The sequence below is a fragment of the Cariama cristata genome, unplaced genomic scaffold (genome assembly GCF_000690535.1).
Source record: "Cariama cristata isolate BGI_N322 unplaced genomic scaffold, ASM69053v1 scaffold39266, whole genome shotgun sequence".
In the NCBI taxonomy this organism is placed as follows: domain Eukaryota; kingdom Metazoa; phylum Chordata; class Aves; order Cariamiformes; family Cariamidae; genus Cariama; species Cariama cristata.
This window is the reverse complement of record NW_009623378.1, coordinates 4,370-32,235: the sequence shown is the minus strand read 5'-3', so window position 1 is coordinate 32,235 and position 27,866 is coordinate 4,370. Positions and strand designations below refer to the sequence as shown.

Here is a 27,866-nt window from a genome sequence, read left to right as displayed (position 1 = left end):
TCTATGATTCTCTCCTCTGTCCTTGCTAAATCCAGGTTTGAGAATAACAAAACACAGTGTGAGGAAGCTTTCAGCGAAAGCCACTGCTGCCGTGATGCCTGTCTCCCAAAGCAGCATTTGTTTCTTCATACTCTAGCTTAGGCAACCTTTTGGACAACGTTGCGTTTCAGTGAGAGAGAGAAGCTTTAACACTACAAGAAGAAAAATGTAAAAATGTCAACATTCAGATAATATTGTATATTAGAAGATCAGCTCAACAAGCCAGCAGTTTGAGGTGTGGATATCATGAGATGGTCATACGTGCTCTAAAATTACATTACTGGGGTGGAACAATTCTGACCCTCCAAGGATGACAAACTGTAGCTCAGATCTAATGGACCCTTTTGGGCAGCCTATGCAGGATAAGCAAAGATCTCCTTTGTAGCACACAGAATCACAGACTGGTTGGGGTTGGAAGGCACCTCTGGAGATCATCCAGTCCAACCCCCTGCTGTAGGTGACCCTGCTTTGGCAATTTGCACAGGATCCGGTCCAGGAGTTTTTTGAGGGGGGGACTCCGCAGCCTCGCTGGGTAGCCTGTGCCAGGGCTCTGCCACCTCAGAGGGGACACAAAAGCCTCACGCTACTCTGTGCTGAGGCTCCACAAGCAGAGGAGGGCAAGGGCAGGCAGAGAATGTGAGTACTGACCCCTCACAGCAGGGGCGAGATGCTCGGCTGGGACCAGGATGGGCTTTAGCACGGCAAGGGCAGGAACTCCACAGCCTTCCGCTCAGCCAGTGTTGCGGCCGCAGCTCCAAGGTCTCCTCACTTCACAGAGGGGAAATAGCAGTGCAGATGAGCAGATTTGGGACCTCCATAAGAAAGACTCAAGTTTATTTTCATCCCATATCAGGATGAACTTAAGTTACAAATAAATTAATTACAAATAAAATTTCAAGATATCTTGCCACTCAAGTATCAAAACAATTCATTTCAGTTTATCAAGCTGTTCTCAAAGATACTATTCAGAGATGGCTCAACTTTACATTTCACGTTACTTTCCTGGCACGTTACCTAATGGACCCTGAAGCTGAGATACCTGATGCTTCTTCCCCCATGGCTGGTCCCTTACGCGAAGTTTCAAAATAATGAACTGCGCAGCCAGGTCAGGGGGGAGATGTGGAAATGGAGATCTGCAGAGAGGAGAGAATATGGGGAAGGTAGAGGAATAAAGGGGATGGGAGCTAAACTCCCTCCCCTACCAGGCTACATGTGGATTAAGAACCACTAGATAGTATGTAAAGATCTCCTAGAAGCCATGCTGCAAAGTTAAAGGTTTTTTTTTCTCTCTCTCTGGTAGTGTGGTAACAGAGGGGAAGGGATAGTGCAATCCTGAGATCTGCAAAGGAAAACAGGGCACAGGGACATAAAGCTAATAGAATAAAAGTAGAAACCAAGGCTTCCACATACACTAAGGGCTCTATTGACACAGAGTAAGCAGTGCCCCATACAAGAGAAAAGACGACAGGCAAACACAGCTGCTTCCCCACTCTAAGATAAGCAGAAGAGATGGTATAGAAATCTCCTACCACCAAAAGAAATTAGAACGGAGGAAAAAAAGACAAGCAAAGCAGTGAACACAACTGGGCAGTAGGGCTCCCTCCTCTCCTTAGAACAAGTGTAGAAACACCGGGAAAGAAAAAACAAACAACTTGCCAGCCTTGATGTCCACAAAGAAAATACTTCAATGGAGATGGCAAAACAGAAATCTGTCTCCACTTACAACTAGCACAGAGGTGGTGGTGATGGAAATAATGCCTAGAAGCCAATATCCAGCAGAACATCAGGACAGGAAAGGTGCTCCTACCTTTCAGTTGTCCTGTAGAAGAGCAGCTTTTGGTGGTGCTGACGGCTGCCTTATCCTCCCTACTGCTCCTGGGACAAGAAGGGTAAAGGAGAAGAGCTGCTACCTGCATCTAAAATTAGACAAGCAATTATTTTGATATCTGCTTCCTTTGTATAGGAAAACAACATCAGCTGAGCCTGCTTTCCCCCCCTGTGACCAGCTCAACTCAAGTGCTAATCCAAATTAAGATAGTTACTTAATCCAAGTAAACTTAATCCAAGAAAACTTAATCCAAAGAGCAACCCCTCTGTTTTGGAATTTGCCATGTACTCAGCCAACCCATGAAGGAACCCAAGGGGCCTCACCCTCTTCAGGGCACTTTGTAAGATGCAGTGATTTAAAATGACTTTGTGAAAGCCAAGAGGGAAGGGGGGGCGGGGGGGAGGAAACAACAAAAACCACAAAACAACCAACCACACAAAAAAACTCAAGCAAAATGCAAACCCCAACCCAAGTTCTCTTATCGATTGTGAGATAAGCTGACCTGCTGTCAATACCACACCATTCTCAAATCAGTCACTTACCATTATCCAGATCACCGTAGTCTTCAAAGAAAAAAAAAAAAGAGTAAGCTCAGCTCTGGCAAATCCTCCTTCCCTCCAACCAGACGCATATTGCAGATGCATTTCTACTCCTCACAGGTGGAAATAAGCAGTGCTCACATTCACAGCATCATTACCTATCCTTCACAGCAGATGTACGCTCGTCCATGGATAGTCTCTTCCTGTTGAACCCAACTGTTTCCAGATGAACGAACAGCTCCACAGCAAAGCATTTTAGCCAGTTCCCCTCCTCTGGAGGCTCATTTCATTTCAGGGTGGGATGTAGCTGTGGAGATTTTAATTCCAACCCTGTTTATTCTCCTAGGTTGATGTGTATGTCAGGTTTCTATCAATCACATTTTAACGTCTTCCTTCCATGTGCTATGCTACTTCATTTAAAACTGCTTGTTCTCCACAGTCTTTTAGTTACTTCATCTTCACTTCTTACCCTGTTTCTAAATACCTAATCTTATTTTTCCAAGTACTTCCATTTGCCAATTTTTAACATTTTTATTTGAGAAGTATTCTTACAGAACACCAACTCCTTCCTGCCCTCTGTGCATACGCAAACAGAATACAATACCAAATCACGTTAATAAATTATAGGACTTGTAAAAACACAGCTTATTTTCCAGCCTACAATAGTTTACTGCAAAGCGATTTTCACCGATTGTAGACAACATAATCACACACACATATACACACCTCCTCTCAGGCATTCATTTGGCTGCCAGCCCGTTAAATGCCTATATTCTAGGAGCGAACATTAGAAAGGCACTACTTTAACTCATTATATGAACATTAAAAGGCATATTTGTATTTTGCATAGTACTTTACTGTATTCAGAAGCCACTGGAAATATTTTCCTAAATTACATGCTGTAAGAGCTCTAAACTTAAAAATGTATGAAAATTATAGTTTCCCGCCCCATCCCAATCCAACTTGTATGGTAAAATAAACTTACTGACAAGAGGCTTCTCTAGAAATAGAAACTTTTCACTGTGTGCATAGGGAGGTTTTTTAAAGGAAGGGGAAAGCTCACACCAGTGATAAATTTGGTCAGTAAAATTACTTTTATTTTTTTATTTTTTTTTTTAAATAGAAGGGTTTATACAATTGAGTATAAAGATGTTTGAAGAACATGGAAATGAAATGAAAAAAGTGTCTGGAGGGAATTCTTTTTATTGAGGAAGAGTTTACATATCTAAGTTTAAGTATTCACCTACTTTTTGCTGCCTCCTGTTAACAGGTATAATGAAAATATTGCACTGAGCATATGCATGGAAAACACAGCTAATAAAGCAAGAAATATGGTAAATAAATTTCATACAACCTTAAAATAATTCAAACAATCATACAACAAATTCTGAAGCACTTCTGTGATCTGCAGTCTTAAGATGATGTTCACTCTTCTGAAGTGTTTACAAATTGACACTTTTTTGTAGAAAGATTTTGTATTGGTTAATAAAACCACAGCCTTAAAATTGTTGGCTTTCGGTTACAGAGGTAACAGAGAGGTATCATCTGAATTCACATCAGAGCTTTTGAAAAAAAATGGCAGCAGTACAAGCATGTGCCTCCTCCAGTGTCCAAAACTCTTTGTGGCTTTGCCATGGCCAAGGAACAGAGCTATGCAGCTCAACAAAGCAGGCAGTCTCCTCGAATACTTTGAGACAGTCTGGCATCCATTGTCTTGTTTACTGATATAATGCTCTGCTAAACATAAAATGAAGCAGAAGAACCTCAGCTAACCAAGAGAAATTCCACACAAGTCTGTCAATATTGACTACACCTGGGATTTCATTAACAAAAGAGGAAAATAATTTTGACTGACCCATAAAGTAAATTTATGGAAATGCTGCTCTGAAGATGGGAGAGAAAGAAGTTTCCGTAACATACGTTGAGCCCACAGTAGAAATAAAGTGTTACAGATTATTTGTTCAGGGATGAACCAAGTCAGATTGAAGACACAAACCACAGCAGTTCCAACCTGTTTTCCACAAGACCTCATTGAACAAAGGTCTATTTACAACAATTTTCAACTGCTTGTGGAAAAGCTACCCCAGATGTTTCAAACATCACTGTTGCTTCAATTCACTATATGCACACTATGGGTCCATCTCAGAAACACCTTGAATAAATGCTGCAGCATAACGGACACAAAAGTAGCCTGTCCCCAATATTAAAATTATGATCAGTAGAAGAGAAGCTTTTGCACACTTCAACATTTTATATTGCTCAGGCACTGAGGATCAATTATCTTCAGCACAGGAATTTTCAGCTCTAGCTTTTTGCTAGAGTTGCTCTCCATTCCTCCCACATATGAAGAACTGGGCTACATTTTATCCTTTCACTTCACTATAATTTGAATTTATTTACATCTAAACAACAGATAGGAGAAAGTTCTCTTCTATTAACCAAACAATGGGTACCTTCACCTTGTAATAAAGAAGGCCTTAGGCAAGGCAGCTGCATTTACTTTAGGAGCGTATATAAAATTCAGTGTGCTGGTATCAAACGGAAACAATAATGTCAGATCATACAATGCCAATATGTTCCGGTGGGCCCTTGACTATTAGGTACAAAAAAACCAAAGCCAAAGAACCAAAAAAATCCCCCAAACTTTACACAACTTTAGTTCTGTTTAGAATGCTACACAATGAATAAATTACATCTTTCTGGGATAGTGTTGTTTTTACTCCTACATCTCAAAGAAATTCCAAGCTAATTAATTAGAGCAAGAAATTACATTGAGCAGGATAACGTTTTAAATGAAAGAAATGACTTAGAAACACCAATCAAAGATAAGTTGATTATGATTAGCTGTGCTGAAGTCTAAGTCATTAAAATTGACGAAGAATGTTTTTACACTGGTCTATTCTATGTAATCCATTACCTACGCTATGCTCTGTAGTTCAAGTCTAACAAATGGTATCTGATAATTCAATATTGAAGGCTAAAATACTTTCAATGCATCACTTGCTTTCCTACACCCATGTTTCCAATTTAAAAAAAAAAAAATCAGCAGCAAGTAGATTTGCAAAATTCTTCACTGGCAGAACTTTAGCTTGCACGAAGTATCATTCAGATTTTTACCTGCTCACCTTCTACATAGTCATGTTTAAATATGGCTGCTGCTTTATTCTGAACAGTCATTATCCCACAAAAATTACAACCATGGTTTGGTAAGCAATCATTCCCTGTGCTTTCTGACAACTGTGGCCTGCCCAAAGGTACATTTCTTTCCATGTTCTCAGCTGAAGTGACGAGCAAGACGAGCAGACCTATAATCAACACGCAGCTGAACAAAGGAGTGAAGGATGTTCTTGTCCAGATTAGCAAGCTGTTCTCCTGAGCAAACTTGCTTTAAATTATCCGGGGCTACAACCAGAAGATTGCAAAGTGCATGCAAGGTATCAAAGAGTTGTAACACCAGTGCAATCTGTGGTTAAGAGAAAAGAAAGAAAAAAAACCAGATATTAAGAGTTAGAGTTGCTTGAAGTCTTATAACATGATGCCCAACTAGATCTTCAAAACACTTCCTCTCGAGAGAAGTTTCACATCCATTGTTCTCTCCTCGTGTGCATAAATATATACAGACACACACACATCTATAGAGAGATATGCACACACGCTAAGTTGTACATAGAACACATAATAATGCAAATTCAATACTTCAATAAACGCACACAGCCTGCAAGCAATAAAATGCTATCAGGAAACTGCTCTTTATGACATAATAAAGAACTGCTGGTAGAGTAACAGAATATATAACATCATTATACAAAATGGTGATGCTCAAACAGGAACAAACGATGTTTATGAAGAAAAAAAATCTGATTAAAAATAGAGTCCTGCTACTAATTTTGACCTGGCTGCACATCACCAACCTGCACATGCTTACCTTGAAGTCTTTGGCACACTTCCTATATTCAGCCACGTCACAAATAGCTAACATGCCTCCCATGCAGCTGTAGGAATATTGCTGTAGGTGTTCATAGATAAGTCGATGAAAACGAACTCCAAGCTCCATCAAAACGGTGTCCACATTCTTACCATCCATAGAATTTCTAATCTTTTCCACCTGCTTTCTAACATAGCCACAGACTTTAACACAAGCCTAAATAAAAAAAAAAAAAAAAGAATTAGGTAACTTACTTTCTAGAAATCTGTTCTTCTCAAAGTGGCTTCCACATCATAAGCTGAACATCAGTCACTAAGTCCTTAAATTTCCAACAACACATCATTGAAATTACTGATTTTACAACAGTTTTTTATTTGCTACGTAAAGATGCAAAAATGAGAGTATAAAGATGGATGCAAGACAATATTCAATTAAGTTACATTTCCTATCAGTTCAGAAAAAAGCCCAAATTAAACTGCTTTAATTTCAAACAATGATCAATCAGGGCATGGGGAGGAGGAGGAAGTGATTAAAAGCCTCTTGTCAGCTGCAATTATAAACCCAAATTAACAGCCATACAGGCATCTTCACCCTTCCCACGTAGCACCAGCTCCACTTTTGCCATTCCCACCTGGCTGCAGGCATTCAGGCAACGCTCTCCCTTCTTTCCATTGCCTGTAGTTTGTTCTCTACTCCTCTCTGCATTGTTCCCTAGCAAAAGCCTAACGTAACCCAGCACTACAGCTTCTCAGCAGCCCGTAGGCTGCGATTCAGACAGATTCAGTGGTAGAGACAAGGTTCTGTAGTAAAGAACGTTCATGCCATATGCATGATGCTTTGTCATGTTACTGCCATTCTAAGAGGAAAAAGCACCCAGCAACTAGAGAGTACCCCATAATTGATTTTCTGAAACTGATAGCTTAAAGCTAATTATCAGCTAAAAACCTTGTTCCAAATCTGTGCCTCTTGGGAGAGGAAAGAATGTGAAAGCTGGTCCAGCACCAATTGATTTGTGTCTGACACTAGATACAAAACTGCTAGTGTTCCTTTTCAGCTTGAGAAAATAGTCCACAACGGAGTTTGGAGGTGCTTAGTGCAAAATAGAATAGCTAAGTAAATTAATCAAATGCACGTGTTTCCTAATGTGTGTTTAGTAAGGAACATCTTGTACCTGATAACACTCATGAGCATTTGAAGCTATACTGATGAGGTGGGACTTAGTTTACTTACATTAGTATACTGAATCAAAACATTGTTTTCATCCTCCGGTTTAAAATCTGTCTTCTTTTGCTCTGCAGCCAAGATGTGCTTCATCTGCCCAATCATACAATTCAGTGTCCTTTAAAGTTAAAAATACAGATTGGGTTTTGAAGGGAACATTTTCATTTCCTTGATTTTTATATTTGCATATACTAATATGATTCTATACAAAAGTAAGCAGTATAAAATAATGAGGAAAAAACCCCACTAGCTAACATTTGAGTAATCTACAGGAGATATAATAAGTGTTTGCTTTTAGTGTAAGAAGCAAGTGGTGCTGGGACATGTCAAAGGAAATACTTCATTTAACAGACATGCACACACACATACGCACTCCTCTGAAGCTGCAATGCATTTCTATAGAGATGTGCTTGATTTTATGTAAGCAGTTCGAAAAATGAGAATCAGCAAAAAAAAGCCCAACCACCCTAAAAACTCCAACTTCAGTGTCTTGGAGCACAGTACACAGCATGCTGGCCAGCTGGTTTTAAAGGGGATACATTAATTGTAAGGTAATTCATTCAAATCCAGCTCTTCAGAGAAATTGGACAGCGTTCTTCAGTGTAGAGAGAATCAGAGAGCTGAAGAAAGCATTCCAAAGAGTTTAGTAGAATTAGATCATGCTATGTATTGCTCAGAAGCAAGCATCAGAAAACACTTGGAAAATGGGGGGAGGAGAGAAAAAGGGATAACCTCTTCCTTTGCCAGAGCCTGGTATTTCTCTTGTTCTCAGAAATCTAATAGAGTTTTACACTGTCATTTATTTCTCGCTTATAGGATTTATCTTTTCAAAACATTATCTAAGGTCAAGACCCTGGTTTACTTTAAGTACAAACCAAAAGTCAAACAGCAAAGCAGCTAAGCGAGGCTGCATACCTCTCTCAGTGCTTACCTTTGCCAGGAACCTCCCTCTGCCTCTCCTGTTCCCGTGCTGCTCCCCTGCCACTTTTCTCCACCCCTCCAACCTCCCCAAAGAAAACAGTCAAGGCCATTACAGGCCTTGAAGGATTCAAGTTGGAGGGAAGGGGAGAAGAATATATGTATCCAAAGAGGAAATAAACTCCCTTTTTTCTATGCATAGAGCTCAGACTTGCATTTCAGATGTACTACACTCAACAATCCACATACCAATAGAAATTTAAAGAAATTACATCTTGCATTCTCCTCAATTTCCATTTTCAATAAATACTCTCACAAGGCCGTTTACACAAAATACATACTGAAAGAAAATCAGTTGAACTAATTTTGTTTGGCTAATAAATCACTTTTACAGAGGTAGACAATTGCTATGAATGGCATTCAAGAAACTGCTATTGGACTTTTCAGATTAGAAAATGTTGAAGGCATCAACGTTTAGAAATTTGATTTTTTGAACTTGATCATTCCTTTAAGCAAGACAATCACTTCGCGACAGCATCAGTGGCACCACCAAGCAGCATGTAAGCAGGCACACAAATACATTTTATATGTAACATTAATCTCAAAAAAAGCATAAATTTTTTTGAAGTCTCCAATCCACAAACCTTTGAATGTACCATTTTCCAACAGCAACTTGTTCTCTTAAGTCTTACCATCACTTTTAAGAGATTAATTGTTTTGCACAGTTACAAACTATTCTAATGCTGATGACCAGCCTGTATCTGTCTAGATGTAAGCTTATGGCTTCAATGGTTCAAGTATTTCAAACTTTGTACTTAAACCTCTAAGGTCACTTCCAGCAGGAGCAGCTAAAATCTCAGCTCCCACTTACACACTCTCTATCTCCACCTTTCTTTTGGCACCTACAGAAAACACAGGTGCAAATAATGCATAAAATCTCTTCCTCACCCCTCTGCAGAAAATACCCAGTAGGACACAAACGCAATGCCTGTTTTTCCTATACAGTGCTCTTCTCATTCCTCTCCAGTATGGTGTGATCCTCACAAAACCCCCAAGAATAATTTCCAGAGTAGAGTAGTCCTCGTTACCCACAGGATGGCTTATTTCTGTTACTGCAGACAGAAAACAGTCACAGAAAGCTTAGGTAACATGTTCTAGGTTGACTAGTGCCACCTGGAAATATGGGAACACTACATGCTTCCCGTACCAAAGTAGGGCATCGCACAACAGCTCCATTTCCTAATATTAAGCATGTTAGTTTGTTATTTTCCTCTGCTGCAAAACAGCTATGATTTTAATATACAATTTTTATAGCTATCTCCTCATTTTTGTTTGGAGAAACAGGAAAAAAAAAAGATTAAATGAGTCAGTCACAACCACAAAGCAAGTCAATGTCAGAATCAAAATTATTCCAAGTCTACAGACTTCCATGACTAGGTTTAATCCATAGCACTGCACAGATTCAGGCAAATCATCTAACCTATTTTTGTCAAACTTTGCTCCTAATGGAAATCCTGCAAGTTTTTAACCTATTTCAATCATCACTTCTCCCTCCTTTAAAGTAGAAAAAAGTAGTTTGAGACAATAAGGTAAAACTGAATTATTGCACTCTTTCAACATAACCAAAATCCTTTAATGTTCTTCCAGAAGTAGTTATGGGTCAGAAATATGCCATGGAAAATATGACTCTCTAAATAAACAAAAATCTAAGTTTCCTATGCACAATAACGCATACTTATGGATTTAAAAAAAAAAATAATCACTTTTGTGTTCAGAAATAATTCTTCCTTAAAAGGAAAACGAACGTATATCACAAAGGAGTTTTACAAGAATTAATGATTAACAGAAAGTTTAAATCTCTACTTGCCTATCAATGCCCATATCCAGCTTCACTTCCATTTGTTCTATGATATCCTTTTTCTTCTGAAGGCATTCAGATAATTTAGGAGAAGAACTGCAACAGTACAGAGGGTTGGGTATATGACAGAGTATTAAAATATCAAAACAAACTTGTCTGCTGGGTCTGCTCCTTACAACAGGACTTTGTGAAGATTTCCCATCCCATCAGAAAAGGCTAGTTTAGATGGAGTTAGCTGGTTTCAGAACAAATCAACAGCCTGAACAGCCATCTGACTGTGAGCAGAGTTTGCCGAGTGCCGATGGGCAGTACTGTAAGACACTTCAGGCAGCGTTGTGCCTACTGAGCAGTGCCTCTCAGCTGCTGCCAGCCCCTGGCAGGTGAGCGGGCAAGGCCAGCTTTTCACGCACACTAAGCCACCGCACACCAGTGTGCTCTACTTCGAGTGTATCCACTCCGTGGCTCCCAATAAGACATAGCTCTTGTGTAGTTCATGTAGTTCAAGGCATGGCCAGCTGCTCCCTCGGCAGAGCCTGTGAGGTACCCCCAGGACTTTCAGCAGCCCTGATTATCACCAGCTCACCCCAAGGCGCAGCCACAAACCCCCTCTAATCCTGGTCTGTGATGCAGAGGTGAGGTCTCTAAGGAGCAACTTGTCTCTTCTTCCTATCGATACTCTTGGGGCTCCCTCTCTCCCATTAGCTCTCCAAAGAAGCAACTTGTTTAACTTCCCTTCTTCCCCCTCCCATTACAGTATTTCATCTTCCCACAACACTAAGCTGAACCTCTCCAAGAATAAACTCCTCTTAATAGAGATGAGGAATGAAAAAAATTGCTTTCTTCACCAAAAATGACCATTCACAAAGGAAATGCTAATCAAAATAAAGGTACCTGATCAATGGCATCAGATGATCATTGAACTGCTTGTCAAATAAATGGAAAATAGTATTGGCCTGGTGGACAACATCCAAGAAATAAAGATTTGCGTTCTTTGAATCAGAAGAAGGAATGCCTAAAGCAAAGAAGGTTTCATTAGGATTGTAACGATATGCAGTTCTTATAATTAGCATGATGATTTTTTAAATATGCAGAATTTTTCCATGAATGCTTAAATCACAGGCTTAGAGTTTCAAAAATTTACCATGGTGCCATATATAGAATATTTCTTCAAGCTGTATCAGGTAATAACCATAAGCACAGAAATAGCTTGCTTTTAAAATTTCTACAAAGCAAAATGGAACAGCCAGTCTAAATACTGCTTCAGAATACGAGTTTTATGCTTTCATGTAGGAAAGGCAAGTTCTCACTGTCAAGATTTTAACTTCTTTAATACAAGCAGGTTTTTTATTTACTGACACTCTTTAAAATGCACAGGTATACAAACAAGCATGGAATTCTTACAAAACGTAAGCCTTAATATAAAAATACTCTCCTGCCTTGGCACAGAGAACAATTAAATGAGGTAGGAAGTGCTGGTGTCTCAATTTCTGTGATACAAATGTTTCTGAAGACAGTAGCATGTTTCCATCTCTGCATCAGTTCCCCAAACGGAAGTTACACTTTAGAAGACATTAAATGCCGAGTCCCAACTTCACAAAATGAGTTTCATTTAACCAATACACTCCCAACAAAGCCAATCAATAAGGCACAGCAAGGACCTGCAAAGATCATCTGCACAAAAAGACCAACGAGATGAAATGCTCAGAAAATATTATACTCACCAGCAAGGCCTGTTTCTAATGCATAATCGATGTGTTCGGTACATAAGAACTCTACAAGCATAGAAAAAATTCTGAAAGCATTCTTCGGTAAGTCAGATGGATCAGAGAGCTTTAAAGAAAAAGAAAAAGCTCATCCTAAAGGTCAGTTCTACATACATTTGAAAGTTTATCTGATATTGCATAGGGGATAAGCTTAAAATGTAACAAGTATTCCAGAATAACTGGAATTTTATTCTAAATGAAAAGTATCCATACAGAGAACTATTCAGGAACAGCCTTCAGTATCAGTAAATCCTTCAGCATTAAGAAGTAAACTGAAGCTAGCACAGGATGCTACAAAAAGCAAAACTATAAATAGTTTCTAATAGCAATAATAGTAATAACAAATGAAGATATTAACTAATAGTCCTTAAAACACAATTGTCCAGATGTAATCTCAGGAATTACCTAAACTGCTGGGAAAATGTATACAGAAAAGATGATTCTATCCATACTCTGCCTTTTTTCTCTTTTACTAAGCTTCTGTCACTGGCCACAGTGGGTTAGATGGACCTTCAGGTTCACCCAGTGCAGCTGCTCTTGTATCACTGCCACTGTACTGCAGAAAAATAATACAGACTGAACCTCAGCTATATTTATCACAGTTCAGTTGGAGTCAACAGAGCATGAAAATCTTTATTAAGTGAAGTAATGCCCACACAGCCACACAGCATCTGTACTTTCATGAGCTGTAAGTAACATGGGATTTTGGACAGCAACCTGTCAGTAAATCCCTTTTCTAAAGAAAAATGTGACAGGGAATTTGTACATGAGAAACGCGTCTTTGGTTTTTAAGGAATTATGTGAAAATTTTATGAAGCTAGGAGTAAGAGAGATCACTACTGCAATTCAAGTTGATTTACGTAACAACACGCCCAAAGATTTCTGCTGTATTCCAAAAAAAACCCAATAAAACCCCGAACAACAAAACACGATTACAGAGATTTCCAAACACCAAAATGTTTCAATATACGGTTACGTTCAGAATTACCAACTTATTTTTCCTAAAGCAGTCACAGTTGGGACAGGCAGTGTATCTGCACACATCTGGCATGTGACATAAATAATACAATCAGTTAGCCAGGGACATGTGTAACTTCTCTTTTGCATAGGGAGTTGCCCTGACTACAAACAAAACCCTAGCAGCACGTAGGATAATTGAGAAGTTACACACTTGTAATTCTAAAAAATCTCCTTACATGCCAAGATCCATTTAGCATTGGTTTCCACCCCAATACATACAATTGCCTTTGGACCAAGTATGAAAAAAATCTGATCCCAACAAGAAAGAAATACAGTTGTGCACAACTGGAAAAATTTAGTTGATATTATGAATTTAACAAACGATTCTAGCAACTACCATATTGAGAAAAATAATGATCTACCTACTTGTCTTGCAGTCACTGACTTGCACCACCAGGAAGGTGGTCATCCCAGTGTGTACAGGTAACAGGCCTGTATCGATATTTTGTTGTATCTTTGGCCTCTCTGAGTTTATAAAATATTAAAATTTCTAAACACCTAAAATGTTACGTTTTTCTGCAGTAAGCTAATTTAGAATGTTAGAGGTATTAAAATTTGTTAGAATTCAGTGTGTTTAGCTAATAAAAAATCTCCAGCATTTCAGTTTGCAATTAAATTTCAAGGGTTTTCATTTACTCTAAAGTACCAGACAAACAGTAATTGACAGGCAGCAAACCCAGCAATTTAATCAGAAGGAAAACACTTTTTTTTCTTAGACTAAAGCATTTAAAGAACAGTAGAGGGTTACCAAGGTAAACAATGTTAAAGATTATTCCTCTCAGCGTTTTATTGGTGATAATTCTCTAATGCAAGAAGAATGACATTTGACACAGGAAAACAACTGTTGAACTATTTTCTATATTTTTAAAGTAGGAAAAAAATATATACTTAAGGCTTCTCAGGTCTTGGGTCTCATTCGGTAAGAAAAGCAATGTAGGCCATAGGTTTAACCATCCTCACTTCTTCCAAAAATAGACAGTATTAAAAACCACAAATACAATCACATCTATGTTTAAAAAGCAAACCCTTGGCCTCCACCATGACCCTGTTTCAGTGAAAAATACAAATGAGAATTTATTTGTTTAACAATGTCCTTCCTTTCTTCCTATCACACTTCCATTAAAAACTGAACCTCAAGATTTAATTTCACACACAAAATATATCACTAATGGAGACCACAGGAAGCAAACTTACTCTGTGACATCTTTCAAAAGCTTGCTTAGTTTCTTGCAAAAGGTTAACCACCACTTCTTGTGACAGAAAAGTTTCTCCGTGTGTGTCAATACTCGGCCCCAACGGTAAGTTTGTACGTTGCCTTATTCTCTCTTTGAGGTCTTGAATACTAGAACAAAGATATACCAAAAGAATTCACTGGATGGAAATTTTGATACTCAAATTCAACAATTATTTAGGATATGTTAGTTGTTAACTCAAAAAACAGAACCCAAGACACAGTTTGGGATACGCAAGCATTAAGACAGTCTTGCAAGCTTAAAAAAAACTGCCAGCAAATGCAAAACTACCACCTGTGATTCCATGGTCAACTGTGTTCTACCATGGCATGTTCACACCATAGGACCAGCTATTCCCCATTGTGGAATAAGAGTAATTTCAATTGAATCCTATGGCACTTATGCTCAGTGGACAAAGTTTAGCCTCCATACATTCTGTCACATTGTACTTTCAAAACACTAAATGAGAGTTTTCTATCTCATCCATGCCTACAAATCCTCTCATCCTCATCCACTATCTCAGCAGTCCTGATTTAGTCAAGCATGCTCCAACACATTTCCATGCATAAAACAATCCATAAAGTCACTCACTACAATCAATTTCATTTTCCCCAAGAAAATTAAATTTTCATCTTTGTTTTTTAATTAATTTAATTACTTTGCTGCTGCTGCTCTCTCCAAATCACTTTTCATTCCTGATAGACTGAACCCGGTAGCTCTTTGAAAGGTGCAGTAGTCTTATCACCTCTGCTCCACACAAGTTTTAATTCTTCCTTTCCCACTTCTCACTAGTCCTTTATTAGAGTTTGTCTACTCTGAGGATAATGAAGTCTTGTTTTACCTTTCTCTAAGTCCATTGCATCTTCTGGGCTCATTAAGAGCTTTCTCACTGACACTGCTATGGTCTTTTCCCCTTCCTAGGTCTTGGGAGGGGACCACAAGACCTGGGCAGGTGAAAAAAAATGTATGCTTTTAGATACACACATATACATGCTTTAGGTACCTTAGTTTTGCTTCAGTCCTTTTGTGGATCTGGATCCTAAGTTGAAACATAGGTTTAACTGGTATTTTTCATTTCCCATGAGCGTATAAATACCATGCATCACCTTTCACATGTACCAAGAGCAATACACTTTTTAACAGAACATAAAGTGACAGCAAATTATAAAAAGCTGTAGGTCATTTTAGAAGACTACTCTTTTGCAGTTCATCACCGTACATCTGACAGGGCAAATACTACGTCTCTCCCCTTACCACCTCCCTTCCGCTTCAGAAGCTCAAAACTACACAGAAGAAACTTACCCTCCAGTGCCAATGGATCTCTTCTGGTGGTTTTTGGAATCATAATAGCGTTGCAGAATCATAGCACTCCTACTTTTCAAATAACCAATTTCCACCTCAATGTAATTCTCCAAGTAGGAAATGAAAATGGATTTGATAAGTTTGGACAAGAAAGTCTGCTTATCAGTACCCAAGTTAAATTCCATCAATTTGCTTGACAGATTAGTAGTTCTTTATGCAAATGAAACAAAGAAGGGGAAAGGAAGAAAAGGTTGAATTTGTATGAATTACAGCATTACATGTTTATAAAGTACATAGCACAACAGAATCCTGATTGCAATTAAGACGTCTAGCAGCTTTACATTTAAGTAAAGAATTTTGCATGAATCATGCTTAATTATGTACAGTACAACTCCAATCAAGATCGCCAGTGAGATACAGAGGACTGGCCTTTGCAAAGTTTTAAAGTTACTCTCAAAGATCACTATACTAAATACTTCCCATTAAAAATAATAATAGCAATTTTTAATTTTCTTTAGGAAAGCAATCATTGTAAAGGTTAACGGCCATAAAATTTTTTCAATTTTTATGAGAAGTTTACGTTTTTGGCTTCTCTTCCTGCATCTGGATAATAAATCAGTCTATTACAAGAGAATATCTACAACTGTAATTTCATCATCAATATATAAATACCTTGTATATAGATCATAGAGATTCTTAAGATACTGTTCTGCATCTGATTTCCTGTGTTCTTCTAGCTGGTCCTTTACATAACTCTGTAAAATTTGGGCGCATCTGTTAGAAGATTAACTAGCAACCTCAGGTCATATTCACTACCTGCTAGATTAAATGTAGTTTACTGCAGAGTGTATATCTTACTTAAGGTAATTCCTACAGTCTTTGTTTTTAAATCTCTAATTTACAGATCCTGCATTATCTACAAGTAGAGTTAAATGCATCTTTTAGAAGAAAATTATTTAATAATACAAAGTAGTAGCGTGTGAAGCAAAGACAAAAGACAGACTGCTTTGAAAATATGCTTGACCAACAAACACAAAATCCCCTCTTTTTAAGAATCAAAAGCACCAGAGGCCCAGTGGCATCTCTGCAGTTGACAGTAAGGATAGGAAATTTGCTTATCATAATACATACACAAAGGAGATGCAAGGTCAGAGCCTTGTCATTGAATATTTGGAGAAAAATATTATTTACCATAAAATACTAAGTCAAAACTGACACACAAGTTTGGGGTTGAAACACAAGCTCAATCTCTATGCTACAAGAGCAGCAACATCTACAGGGAAATTGCTTTTTGCAACGAATACTCATGTTGTTGACTTTACACACTTAAGTGAGTGTATTTGCAGGATGGAAAACTTAGTATTTTCAACTACAGTAGACTTTCATGTAAATATTGCATTAGCTGCGAGTAATTAGTAAGTAATTACTTACTATTAATTACATTCACAACGTAAGCTATTTTCACTTATTCAACACTAACCTCACATATGAAACCCAGATTCCAAGAATGACCAGGGTAAAGATACTTATTAAATGTGAAACTTCTTTTCCTGACACATTCTTGGTATGTGGCATACAGAAGAAATCAAATATGTGCATAGCATCTTATGAATTACCCAATGAACATACTGATTCTGCTACAGTTTTACATATTGAATTTGAGTATTTTCAGTCACACTGTATTCAGAGCACACGCAGCTTTATTTGATATAGGCTTGATTTTCTGTCTGAATTGTTACAGAGCAATCAACTATGATTCTACATCCTTATACAAGATCACAAATACTGTAAATTCTCATTAATTGTTATTACTAGATACACTATTTCTGGATGAAAACTTTCCTCAATAAACTTCAACATGTTAAAATTTGAAATACCTGAAGTTTAACTTCAAAGATATTTTGAATGAGTTTGGCTAGCACAGTCTCTGGATTGCTAAAGACTTCTCCAACTTGCTTATTCACTCGCTGGCAGAGAATGGCTGCATCTTCAAAGACATCATTCCTCAGGAATGCACCCTAGGATTTTAGAAGCACATTTCATAATATATTTACAATAACTTATACGACTAAATAAATCAACACCCAAAGAGATACATGTAAACGAAAATGCACTACCTCTTGACACTGTTTTATGTACACATCAACGCAATGGGAATAGCCCTGTGGAAGGAGCAAAACAACTCAGTGTTAAGGCAGGTTGTACATGCTTTCAGTATAGAATGAAATCAATGAAATACAACCCCTGTGAAAAAGTTATTGCAAAAAAATCCAGATTCATCAAGTGTAGACTCTTTCAAACCAATTTTTGTCACAAACCTAGTGTAACTTCACTCTCATGGATATATACCTCAGGTTTCAATACTCTCTCAAGCATGAAAGTCAGTTCACACACATACGAGAAAAGATTATCTCAGAATGGTCTCTACTGACACTGCCTCCAATCTCCCATCATCTGCCTCCATTACTCCCCTGCATTTGATTTCAGATGGAACATCTCAGTATTTTTAAAGTTATACATGTTATCTGATATGCAAATATGTTCACTTAAAACAGGCACTTTTTGTATCGTGGGTTGTTTTATTTATGTATTTCAATTAAAACCCTCAGTTTTTACCTTAAAATGAAGCAAAACTGCTGCCACTTCTCTCATTCTGGAGATTTCGCCTCTCCGCTGTGCACTGGTAAACTCTTGAATTAGTTGGCACTCTAAATCATGGTACTTACCTGGAGAGGAAAGGGGATAACAACAAAAATCCATCAGACTACACTGAAAAAAACTGTAATACTGACAGTATGGCATACTTCTTTAATCATCTTTAACAATTCAAATATAGGAACATGGATTGAACTGGATAGATAACTTACTTGCTATCTTTGATTTTACTTCAGAAAATCTGTTAACAACAAAAAAACCCCATGATTAAATTCAAATCCACATCACAAGAGAAATCACAGACATAACAGGCACTACTTAAAAATGAAAACATGTAACACAATGACGACAGAAAAGTTACACGCTTTATATCCACAAAAACCTACAAGCATCTAATTCAAACCTAGCATTAAGTTAGCAGAGCAAAATTATCCCATTAAAAGTCTGTTAAGCAGTTTAGGATGTGTATGTAAAGATGATCCCACAACATGAGTGCATGAACACAAATTTGAGAATAGAGGAGAGAGAAATGAGCACACAATCTATTTCAAAAGCTACATGAATCACTAAGTAAAGCACCAAAAAAGTAGACAAGGGAAGCATCAGAAAATTACAGCTACATGAAGATTTTTTTTTTCTTTTTAAGAGACGTTCAGATAGAATTTTACCTGTCAAAAGGCAGTTCCTGTGCAATCAAATGCAGTTTCTGAATAATATCAGCTGCCTCTTTAATCTGTTATGAGTAAAACATGACAGAATTATTAAAGAAGGCCTGATTGTTGGCTATTCCTTTCCTCCCCCTCCACCGTCCAACTTTCATACATGTAGTTCCTATTTCTAAAGCTGGCTGAGTTGACATACCCGTGGAAGAGATCACCCCCTTAAAGGTTCTGTATGTACTTTTATGATACTTAAGGTATTTTTTCTAACATAAAGTTATATAGGTCAAAACATGATAAAAAGTCTTGTAATATGTTCACACTGGGCATGTCTGTGTAGGTGTATAAGCTACCTGGACAAATAGCTCATCACTGCACTATGCCAACATATATATGATTACATCAGAATGTGGCTAGAGCAGCCTCATGAAAATTCGCACCCTTCCATCTGGGAATAAAATACATAACTGTAACAGATCTGGCTGAACTGCAACATTATACTTTATAAGTGATTAGGATAAAAGTCTTGCTGACTTATACTCAGCCAGAAGAGATCTCTGTTGGACTCAGAAGTGAAATGGCTAGCAATCCTTTCAGACATGTTGCAAAAAGCACTAGGGGATTCTTTGAAATTGATGAAATTAGCTGTATAGCTGTACCCAAAAAAGCCATGACAATGCTTGGCATGGAGAGGGGCGGAAAGGGGAAAAAGGGGATCAAAGCAGAGCATAGTTGGAGTACCAAGGAAGGAAAAAAGGAAGATGTATTAGAAATTATAAACTCTGAGGTCCAAAGCAAAGATCAAGATGAAAGTCAGTTAATCGTGCCTCTATAAAATAGGAAGTCGCGTGAATACGCGTGAATACAAAAGCTAACAAATAAATGACGCAGCATGCAAGTTTCTGCTCTGTCCTGGACAGCAAAACCTTTTATCATTTATTATTCCACGATCAATCAGCATGGGAAGTGCACCTAAGTAGTGCTTAGTGACTGTTTCGCTAGGCTGACTAAAACTATGGAGAACACCAATTTAAAATGTGAGGAACGCAGCTGGTTGCAACTGAAGGTCAGTGGATTTAAGCACACAGTGTTGACTGGTCCAAGCCAGACACTGCTCTGGGATGGTTTTACAAGCTTTATTATGCTGTCTTGGTGACTGGAAGGCACCTTGAAGGAGGCCATGAAAGCTCTAGCTACTACAATTCAAGCAAAACCTTTCTAAGTTGACACTTATGGACATGGAGAACATGCAGTTTATCTTGTTCGTTCTGTTAGTCATGTTCCAGGGAACTGGAGTAAGAGAAAAGGAAGTCATGAAATCCTATTCTCCCACCACTTAGAGCAGGTTGGGATTAAAACTTTTCAAGAATAGAACAAGACACACAGGTAAGAATACAGAGCACAGGCATCACGCTAGGTTGGTTGTTCAGCAAAAATAGGGGCTCTCAAAGTATATCCATGCTGCTTATTAAGAGCAGCTTATGTTTTGAACTGTCAGCTTACAATAGCTTCTTAAGTCAAAAGCAGCTACGCTCCTCAAATAAATCCAATGGAACAGCAGTTATTTCTATTAGCTTACAGCAACCTTAATACCTAACAATTGTGATCAATACTGATATCATTAAAATAGTCTATATATTAGCAGTTATTCACTGATGTTACAAAAAAAAAAACCACCCCAAAACAAATCAAACAAACAAAACCACAAATTGCCCCACAAACACAACATTTTCTTTGTCTCCTCTTCATACAATAGCTGTTAACTAACTTTGATTTTACTGAATTCAGGGCCTTTTCTTACACACATCAGAAGCCATGACAAATCAATTCTCCATGGTTTCTGCTTAAATCCAGACATATTTCATTTTTAATTGAATCAGGCTTCTGTAAACTATCAAATCAAAATAAATATAGATTCTGTAAAATACAACTTAAAGGCTATAACATGGAAGAAAAATCTGAAAAATCATGGACAAATAATGGAAATAGAGAATTTTAACACAAAATATTTTTATGAACAAGTTAAAAGACTTAATGGAATAATGTTGAGTACAGAACATAAATGGAGAAAAGGATGTAAGAATAACAGCAAACATATTAAACACAGGACAATGCTATTGCATGATAAACAAATGAGCTGCTAGATCATTTTGATAGTTTAATCGTTTTAACTGCAGTGATTTTCTCACTTCAAGACTTCAGTACAGGAGAGCGACTGGTTAGCTGCCAGTGCAAGGGAAATCATAAGTATTCAGAGGACGAAGACACACAGTACATAGCATGGGACAAGACAGCAAGGAAAAACGTTCACAGAGATGTTAAGTCAGAATTTGCTCAGTATGGCTAGGAGAAAGTAACATGGAAAGCAACAACTTGAGCATAGGGAAAAAAATTAATCCAACAGACTTTAAGAACTCACACTACTGAGAAAAATAAAAATTCTCTAGGAAATAACTACATAAAAATTCTTTTCTTCCCGCTCCTTTCACAGTATCCCTTGCCCTCAACGTCTCAAAGAAAAACCTACACTTGTGAGGGACGGCATAGTACAAAAAAATCATAACATCCTCCAAAACACTATCTGAACCCCACATCAGTTTGAAGATCAGAAGACACTGACAAAGCATTAAGGTTTTACATTTAATATTTGTTACTATCTCATACTTTAAAACTATTTTTAGTTCAAAGATGCATTAAGATGTGATAGCACATGTCTAGGCAGGTTCCTACAATCGCTACTTCTACTTACTACATAAACTAGGAGGCAAAAAGTTACAGAACAGTACTAATCCACCTTGACCGAAATTAGTCTCAGTATGATAACTTGTATCCAGAAAATCTTGTGTTCCCACACACTTCCTCTGCAGACTGGCACAAGACTTCTGACCTTTACTACATTTGTTTTCCTCCAGATTTGCTGAATATCTTATTATTATTCAGGGTGTATAAAGATTAACTTGTTTACCAAGGTTTAACCTATTTATCTACCTTTTTTTCAGATCCTCCAACGGAAAGCATTACAAAACTTTAAGTTATAAGTAAAGTGAAAATCGAATTCTATACAAGATTCCTCAGCAGACAATACATAATTCTCTCTAACTTATGCTTTGTTATTTACCATGTTGCTATTAAATATTTTTAACACATTTTATTTCTACTTAGGGGGGAAAAAAAAAAAAAGGAAAGAAAAACCTAGGTAGATCCGGAAAAGGCTGTCCATAGAAGAACTTCTGTTATGTTGAAACCTTTCTGTTTTCCTTGGAAGTCAGAAAAGTCTTCATGTGCTCCCTCTTTGATTAGGGCAAACTATCAACTGGTAATTACCATATATCCACAGACCATGAATCAAAAGTCACTATGCATCTGAATTCTTGGGAATACAACTCTAAGAAATTACTAGTTTTTCATTTCCCTGAGAGATACCTTCAGCTCAGTAGAGAGGGGATGACTATTAACCTATTCTCGGGTCCTTTAGGAGTTGCATTTCAAGCACATATTTTTTGCTGAATGTGCAAACCAAGTTTTTGCTGTTCCCACATACTGTAATTTTTTCCTGACTACAATCATACCACTGTACAGAATTTAAGGAGAGTGGGAAGATTCTTCAGGACACATATCAAAAAAAAACCCAAACCCAACAACTTTACTTATCTTTCAAACTGCATAGGGAAATCTAGTATGTGCCCTTTTGCTTACAGCTGGACACTCTTCCTTCAGTTTATTTCTATTAGCCACACCATTCAGATTACATTTGCGTCATGAACATACTCTTAAAGCATAAGAAAAACAAAATGTTTTAACATTTCTTTGAAGTTTTCCTGGCCAGTTCCTCTAAATCCAAAGGGTGGAGACATAACCACAGGACTATACAAAGCCCAAAGGCATGCTGTGACAAAAAGGTATCCAAGGCCAGTGGACTGACCCAACAGAGTGAAGTTTCACAAAGAAGTTGTATTCAGAAACGTTCTGCATTACATCTGAGGCACGAGGTTCAAAGGAAAAAGGCAGATATTGTATGCACTCTAAAGTTGCCCTCCCAGCGTTTCTCAAATCTCTGATAATTTCATAAAATGAAAAATGCCAACATTGCCACATTAAGCATCACTGAATACAAATGCTTTATCAGCAATCTGCAGCCTAGTGTTGTTAATTTACATTTCAGAACAATGAAACTTTAACAAGTCAGTCACTCACTGGTTTGAAGTCTGACCATGGTAAGTCATGGTAGCAGCTTGTAATTAGGGCAGTACTGCTTATTGCTTTGAACTGCTTTCATCCCGCTGACAGCTCTTACCTTTTCAGAGTTTGTAAAAACATCAGACTTCAGCTCTCCATCCAGAAACTCATTAAAGTATTTCATCAGCTTCTGAGCCTCCACAGCCCGTTGCCGTGGCGTGTTTACCCCCTCCAGTTGGTCGCCAAGGTGACAGACCTTAGTTGCTACATAGCTGATGTGCTCATCTAGTTCTTGGAAATGTTGGAAGGCAACCTGGGAGAACACAGACACAAAACGCATGATTTCCATTTACTGTACTTTAGGAAATACTAGATTTACTTCAGTAAGAAGCATAGTGAATGCAGGCATCAGCTTCCCAGGTGCTGTATCTCAGAAATACAGAACTACTCAGAATCGCTAATTAAGTACACACAACTGCTTAAAGTTTAGTGTCTTCCTTTAAACTACTGAGAAGGCTCACTACTTTCAGAATAGCTTACACTCATTAATGGAACATGCAGATAAGCCCCCTTTGACAGAGGAAATTGTTTTCCATCAAACCCTCTTTCTTCTTATCTCAAACAGTAGCACGCTGTACCAAGAAATGTTAATAGAGCATGTGATGCTTTTAAAACTTGCGCAGCTTAGCACTGACTATACACTCTTTAGATTTTACCTGGTTGCTTTTCTGCAGCTCTTGTACTTTCTTGGCAAATTCCTTTGCTTCCTTCTGGCACTGCTGTTCTAGTTTCTCCACCTTTCTCTGAATCCTTTCATCCATTACCTGTAATTCTTGGATATGATTTACAAATTCTTCCAATAATCTGATTTAAAATAAAATACAGGACAGCAGACTTTAGTTTGAAACACATTGTCTTCTGCAGGGAGCTTAAAAAACCTCAAAGAAAAGAACTTGCCTACCAAGCTGATATAATCATGTCTAACTTACAAATGCTATTTTGTTTTAAACCACATTGCCCTCGTTGTGTAGAACTCTATGCCGACATAAAAAACTATGTGACACATAAAAGGTAGGCTGGAGGAGAGGGGAATACTTAAATCACTCAAGCACATGGCTCTGACACAGATACAAAAAATTCCTATATCCCCATCTTCCCTAATTCTCATAAGGACAAAGACAGCTCAGGCCACTACATTCCCTTCAATGTAATATTTTCTACTGTATTGTACATGTTACTGTAAACTTGTAAATCAGCATCCTATTAATAGGCAATTAATACAATCATCTAGTCTCATAACGTTGTTTTGTTTATAACCATGTTGCTTCCTGACTTCACTTCTTTTCTTCCTATAACATATAACATTTAAAGGCGTTTTTCTCTGCCCTTTCCCATCACTTTTTTTCTTTCAGACTCACATTTTACTCTTCCCAAACACAGTACATATGAATGCATTCTTAAATTCCCTCTATTCTTTTTTCATTCCATTCTCAATGTCTCTCTTTCTCATTCCTGTTTTTATCGATTCTGTCCCATTCCAGTCATCTTTTCAGCTAATACTTTTCTAAACACCCCAGTCACTGATGCTCAGGGAATGGATTATTCCTAAATCCTCCATCGCCATAAAACTCACGCTAATACTGAAAACATATGAAAGATTTGAGAACTCTGCTGTCCAGGTTTAATGTCAAAGCAGAAGAGGAGAGGAAATCGGAATCTCTTCCAGGGAACTATTTCTAGACTACTCAGGAATCTGCATTTTCACATATACTTTGTTCAGAAGGTATACTGTGAAGCCCCTCCTACCTGCAGTGCTGCTGAAAGGCAGAATGAGCACGCTGTTCCTCTCCTGGCTCCCCATGCACAGGCTAAAGTCTCTCAGCAACCAGAAGGCAAAAGTAGAATGTGTTATTCTACCCTCACATGACTCCTTCCCAGTAACCGCTACAGTACCTCTCTCGGCCAACATCTAGGGCTTCCTCCGAGCAACGCCTAAATGATACTAATGGGATTCTCTCTAGTTGCATGGAGGGTCACTGCCTTTTCAGTTTTAGCTTCCGCTGCTAAAATGACTGGCTTTTACCCTGCTGCTCAAAGCATGCAAACTGCCTTTTTGCTCACTGTATTGGTCTAAAAATTTATTTCAAGTGATATTTTCACAACAGCAAGTGACTTAAAGGCACAACTTATTAAAGAAAACTGGATTGGGGCAGGTGTTTATGACTTCTTTCCTCCACTTCCTGCTTGCCAGAAGCCCAAGAGTAAGTGTGTTGTATTAGATTCCACAGAAAACCACATGGAACAGACTTAAGTTTACAGAAGTATATTTAAAATAAAATTTAAATGATACTAAGTGACACAAAGCATACTCTCAAACAAAAGCCTAGAAGTCCAGATAGTTTCTATGCATTTTAACAAGCTGATTCAGTTCAGTTTGGGGTTTGTTTTTTAAATAGGTATTGTGCCAACTCAGCCCTTATTCAGCAATAGTACTCAATATAGTGAGAGAAGAAAGAATGCTCAAGTAGAGGAGGTAGCTGCCGGTTAGTTTCTCAGAATAGAAATAAAGATTCCAACATTCTTTCTACCAAACAAAAGCACCATCTTCTAAAAACAGAAAAGAAAAAACATACACCAAAAGGTCTGTTTCTTTTTGCTATTGATTTTGGCTCCCTGCCCAATACTACAAGATCCCACAAGAAAAATATTTACTGTTGCAGGATTCTCCCACTTGTACTGAAAAATATGAAAGTGCATCACAGAAGTTAACTCAAAAAAAATCAGCAGAAATACAGAAGATAGGTTAAATTGAGTTGGTATATGTACAAATCATTAACTACCCTAAAGTATATATGAGGCACAACTGTGGAGAAAGAGCTACAGGAAGCAATGTTGTGTATTTCCAGCCATCTTCCTGCTTAAATCACACGTAAAGCTCTGCATAGGATACAGGCCCCAGACTGAATGTCAAGGGCTCAGCATCTTGCTAGAACTCCAGCAGTATCCTTCCTCTTCTCAAACACCTCCAAAGAGCCAGGCTGCTCCAGAAGGAATGTCCTTTGACTGTGTTAATGAAGTGTTTCCTATTTGCTTTTGAATAGCAGCAGCTTGTTTTTGAAGTTAGTAATTCCTAAACTTCTTAAGAGTTCTAGCTCAGCTTACTACAAACAATCTCAATCTGGAATAAGATCATGTGGATGAGAAGTCACTAAGGAACAGCTATTGCACTTGCTCATCTCCCAAGTTAGAACCATGTGAAAAATGAAAACAATTATGTCTCTAGAAAGACTACCAATACTGGTACAAAAGCTAAAAAGTAGCACTGCTTGAAATAGTCACTCTTTTCAAAACAAAAGAAGATCCAGAGGTTTGGAGTACAGAAGCTTAAGATGTTGAACACTGCTGTATAAAATTGTGCATTTGAGTTACCAACGCACCACTCAATGCCAGCCCATTAATCAGCGAGCTGGCTTTAGGGTGAGCTTTCTCAACAGAGCCCAGCCAGCTCACCACAAACAAGAGAAGGTCCTGCACTACCTCTTCCTTCCCCACTTCCCCTACCCTAGCCTTGCTCCTTTCCACATCCACATTCCTTCCCACCACCAGCTCACAGACACACAACCTCTTCCCTTTGCACCTGCTCTCAGGCTTCTCCAGTCCTCCAAAATTGCTAACTCAACTAGAAAAGAAGTTCTGATTTGTATTTTTTTTTTTTCTTTTCAAGTTAGTTTTCTGACATTTTAGCAAGTTAGATTAGCTTATCATGAGATCACGTGCCTAGAGCAAGCTCAACATGAGCCATCACAGCGTGCAGCTAAGAGTAAGGAAGAGAGGCACAAGCCCATCTCCATTCAGCAGCAGCAAGCTGTTCATTTGATTGAAACTATACAAATTCACACAAATTCAGTTTAAAACCATCTAAGTCAACATTGCCACATTCCTACCTTTCTTCCCATCCTACCTGTTTGTGCCTTTTACTTGCACTAGGACTGTAAACTACTGGGTCTTACAACAAGCCAGCTCAGGGAGCTAAACTAGCAAGAAACTCATTGACTTAACTATCATAGCAGTGAAGCCTCCTATTATGCTTTAATCCGGCAACTCTAGTGCTTTGGAACATTCATGTCTGACATGGACAAACAACATCATTCTCCTTCATTCAAAAGGTCTAAATCAGAAAGTCTCTCTTGTTACTGAATAATTGGTTCTGAATAATTGGTTCATGGTCACAAATTCTAGCAATTCTTCCAAATGAAAACCTCCTTGGACACACACCAACACTACGTACAGGCTTTTTGTTATACGTGTAATAAAACAGTACAGTTAAAGATACATTCACTTTGACCATTACGCAATTTTATTTTACCTTTTCGGATCAAAAGCTTCTCCACCTCTGGAACCTCCTCCAGGTGTTCTCCATGCCAGGCGTTCGATGTATTCATCTGCCACAAAAGGCTCCTAGCCACAGAATAAAAACTCCTTACAATGTGCCACAGCAGGTTGTTCCTTAAGCAGCTGCTTACACATCATTTTGAAAGTGTTTAGAAGCTTTACTACAATAAAGAGCAAGTACAGTGTCGACAATTACCCCGTCACCTCTTATGTCTACATATTTAATATAGAGAACGCTGTTCTTAATATGGTGGGTTTGAACATCTAGTCTAGAGATTGCCAGACTACTAGCAAAGAATTTGCTGCAGGTCTGTGAAGAGTTGGCTCTAAATTACCTGT

The 27,866-nt window shown here is 38.1% G+C and overlaps 1 protein-coding gene across 1 annotated transcript; it reads right to left on the bottom strand.

The window, feature by feature from the left end:
* Positions 1–4,740: 4,740 nt before the first annotated feature.
* EXOC5 (exocyst complex component 5) lies at positions 4,741–27,591 on the bottom strand. The gene is made up of 18 exons (XM_009702708.1): positions 27,502–27,591; positions 23,852–23,999; positions 23,254–23,448; positions 18,969–19,033; positions 18,513–18,541; positions 18,262–18,371; positions 17,763–17,807; positions 17,523–17,663; positions 16,318–16,400; positions 15,646–15,855; positions 15,347–15,382; positions 14,306–14,453; positions 12,050–12,158; positions 11,220–11,340; positions 10,338–10,424; positions 7,562–7,670; positions 6,332–6,547; positions 4,741–5,869 (listed from the first exon to the last, which is right to left on the bottom strand). The coding sequence occupies exons 2-18, from the start codon at positions 23,954–23,956 to the stop codon at positions 5,681–5,683; spliced, it is 1,998 nt and encodes a 665-aa protein (XP_009701010.1). The 5' UTR covers positions 23,957–23,999; positions 27,502–27,591; the 3' UTR covers positions 4,741–5,680.
* Between the last annotated feature and the right edge of the window lie 275 nt (positions 27,592–27,866).

What these genes read in the sequence shown, in the direction of transcription:
- EXOC5 (XM_009702708.1), bottom strand. Translation starts at nt 23,956, where the DNA reads ATGGATGAAAGGATTCAGAGAAAGGTGGAGAAACTAGAACAGCAGTGC. An exon ending in CAGGAACTGCCTTTTGACAG is followed by an intron (nt 18,542 to 18,968) that starts GTAAAATTCTAT and finishes TGTTGTTAACAG; the next exon opens with ATTTTCTGAAGTAAAATCAA. An exon ending in AGTAAAATCAAAGATAGCAA is followed by an intron (nt 18,372 to 18,512) that starts GTAAGTTATCTA and finishes TTTCCTCTCCAG; the next exon opens with GTAAGTACCATGATTTAGAG.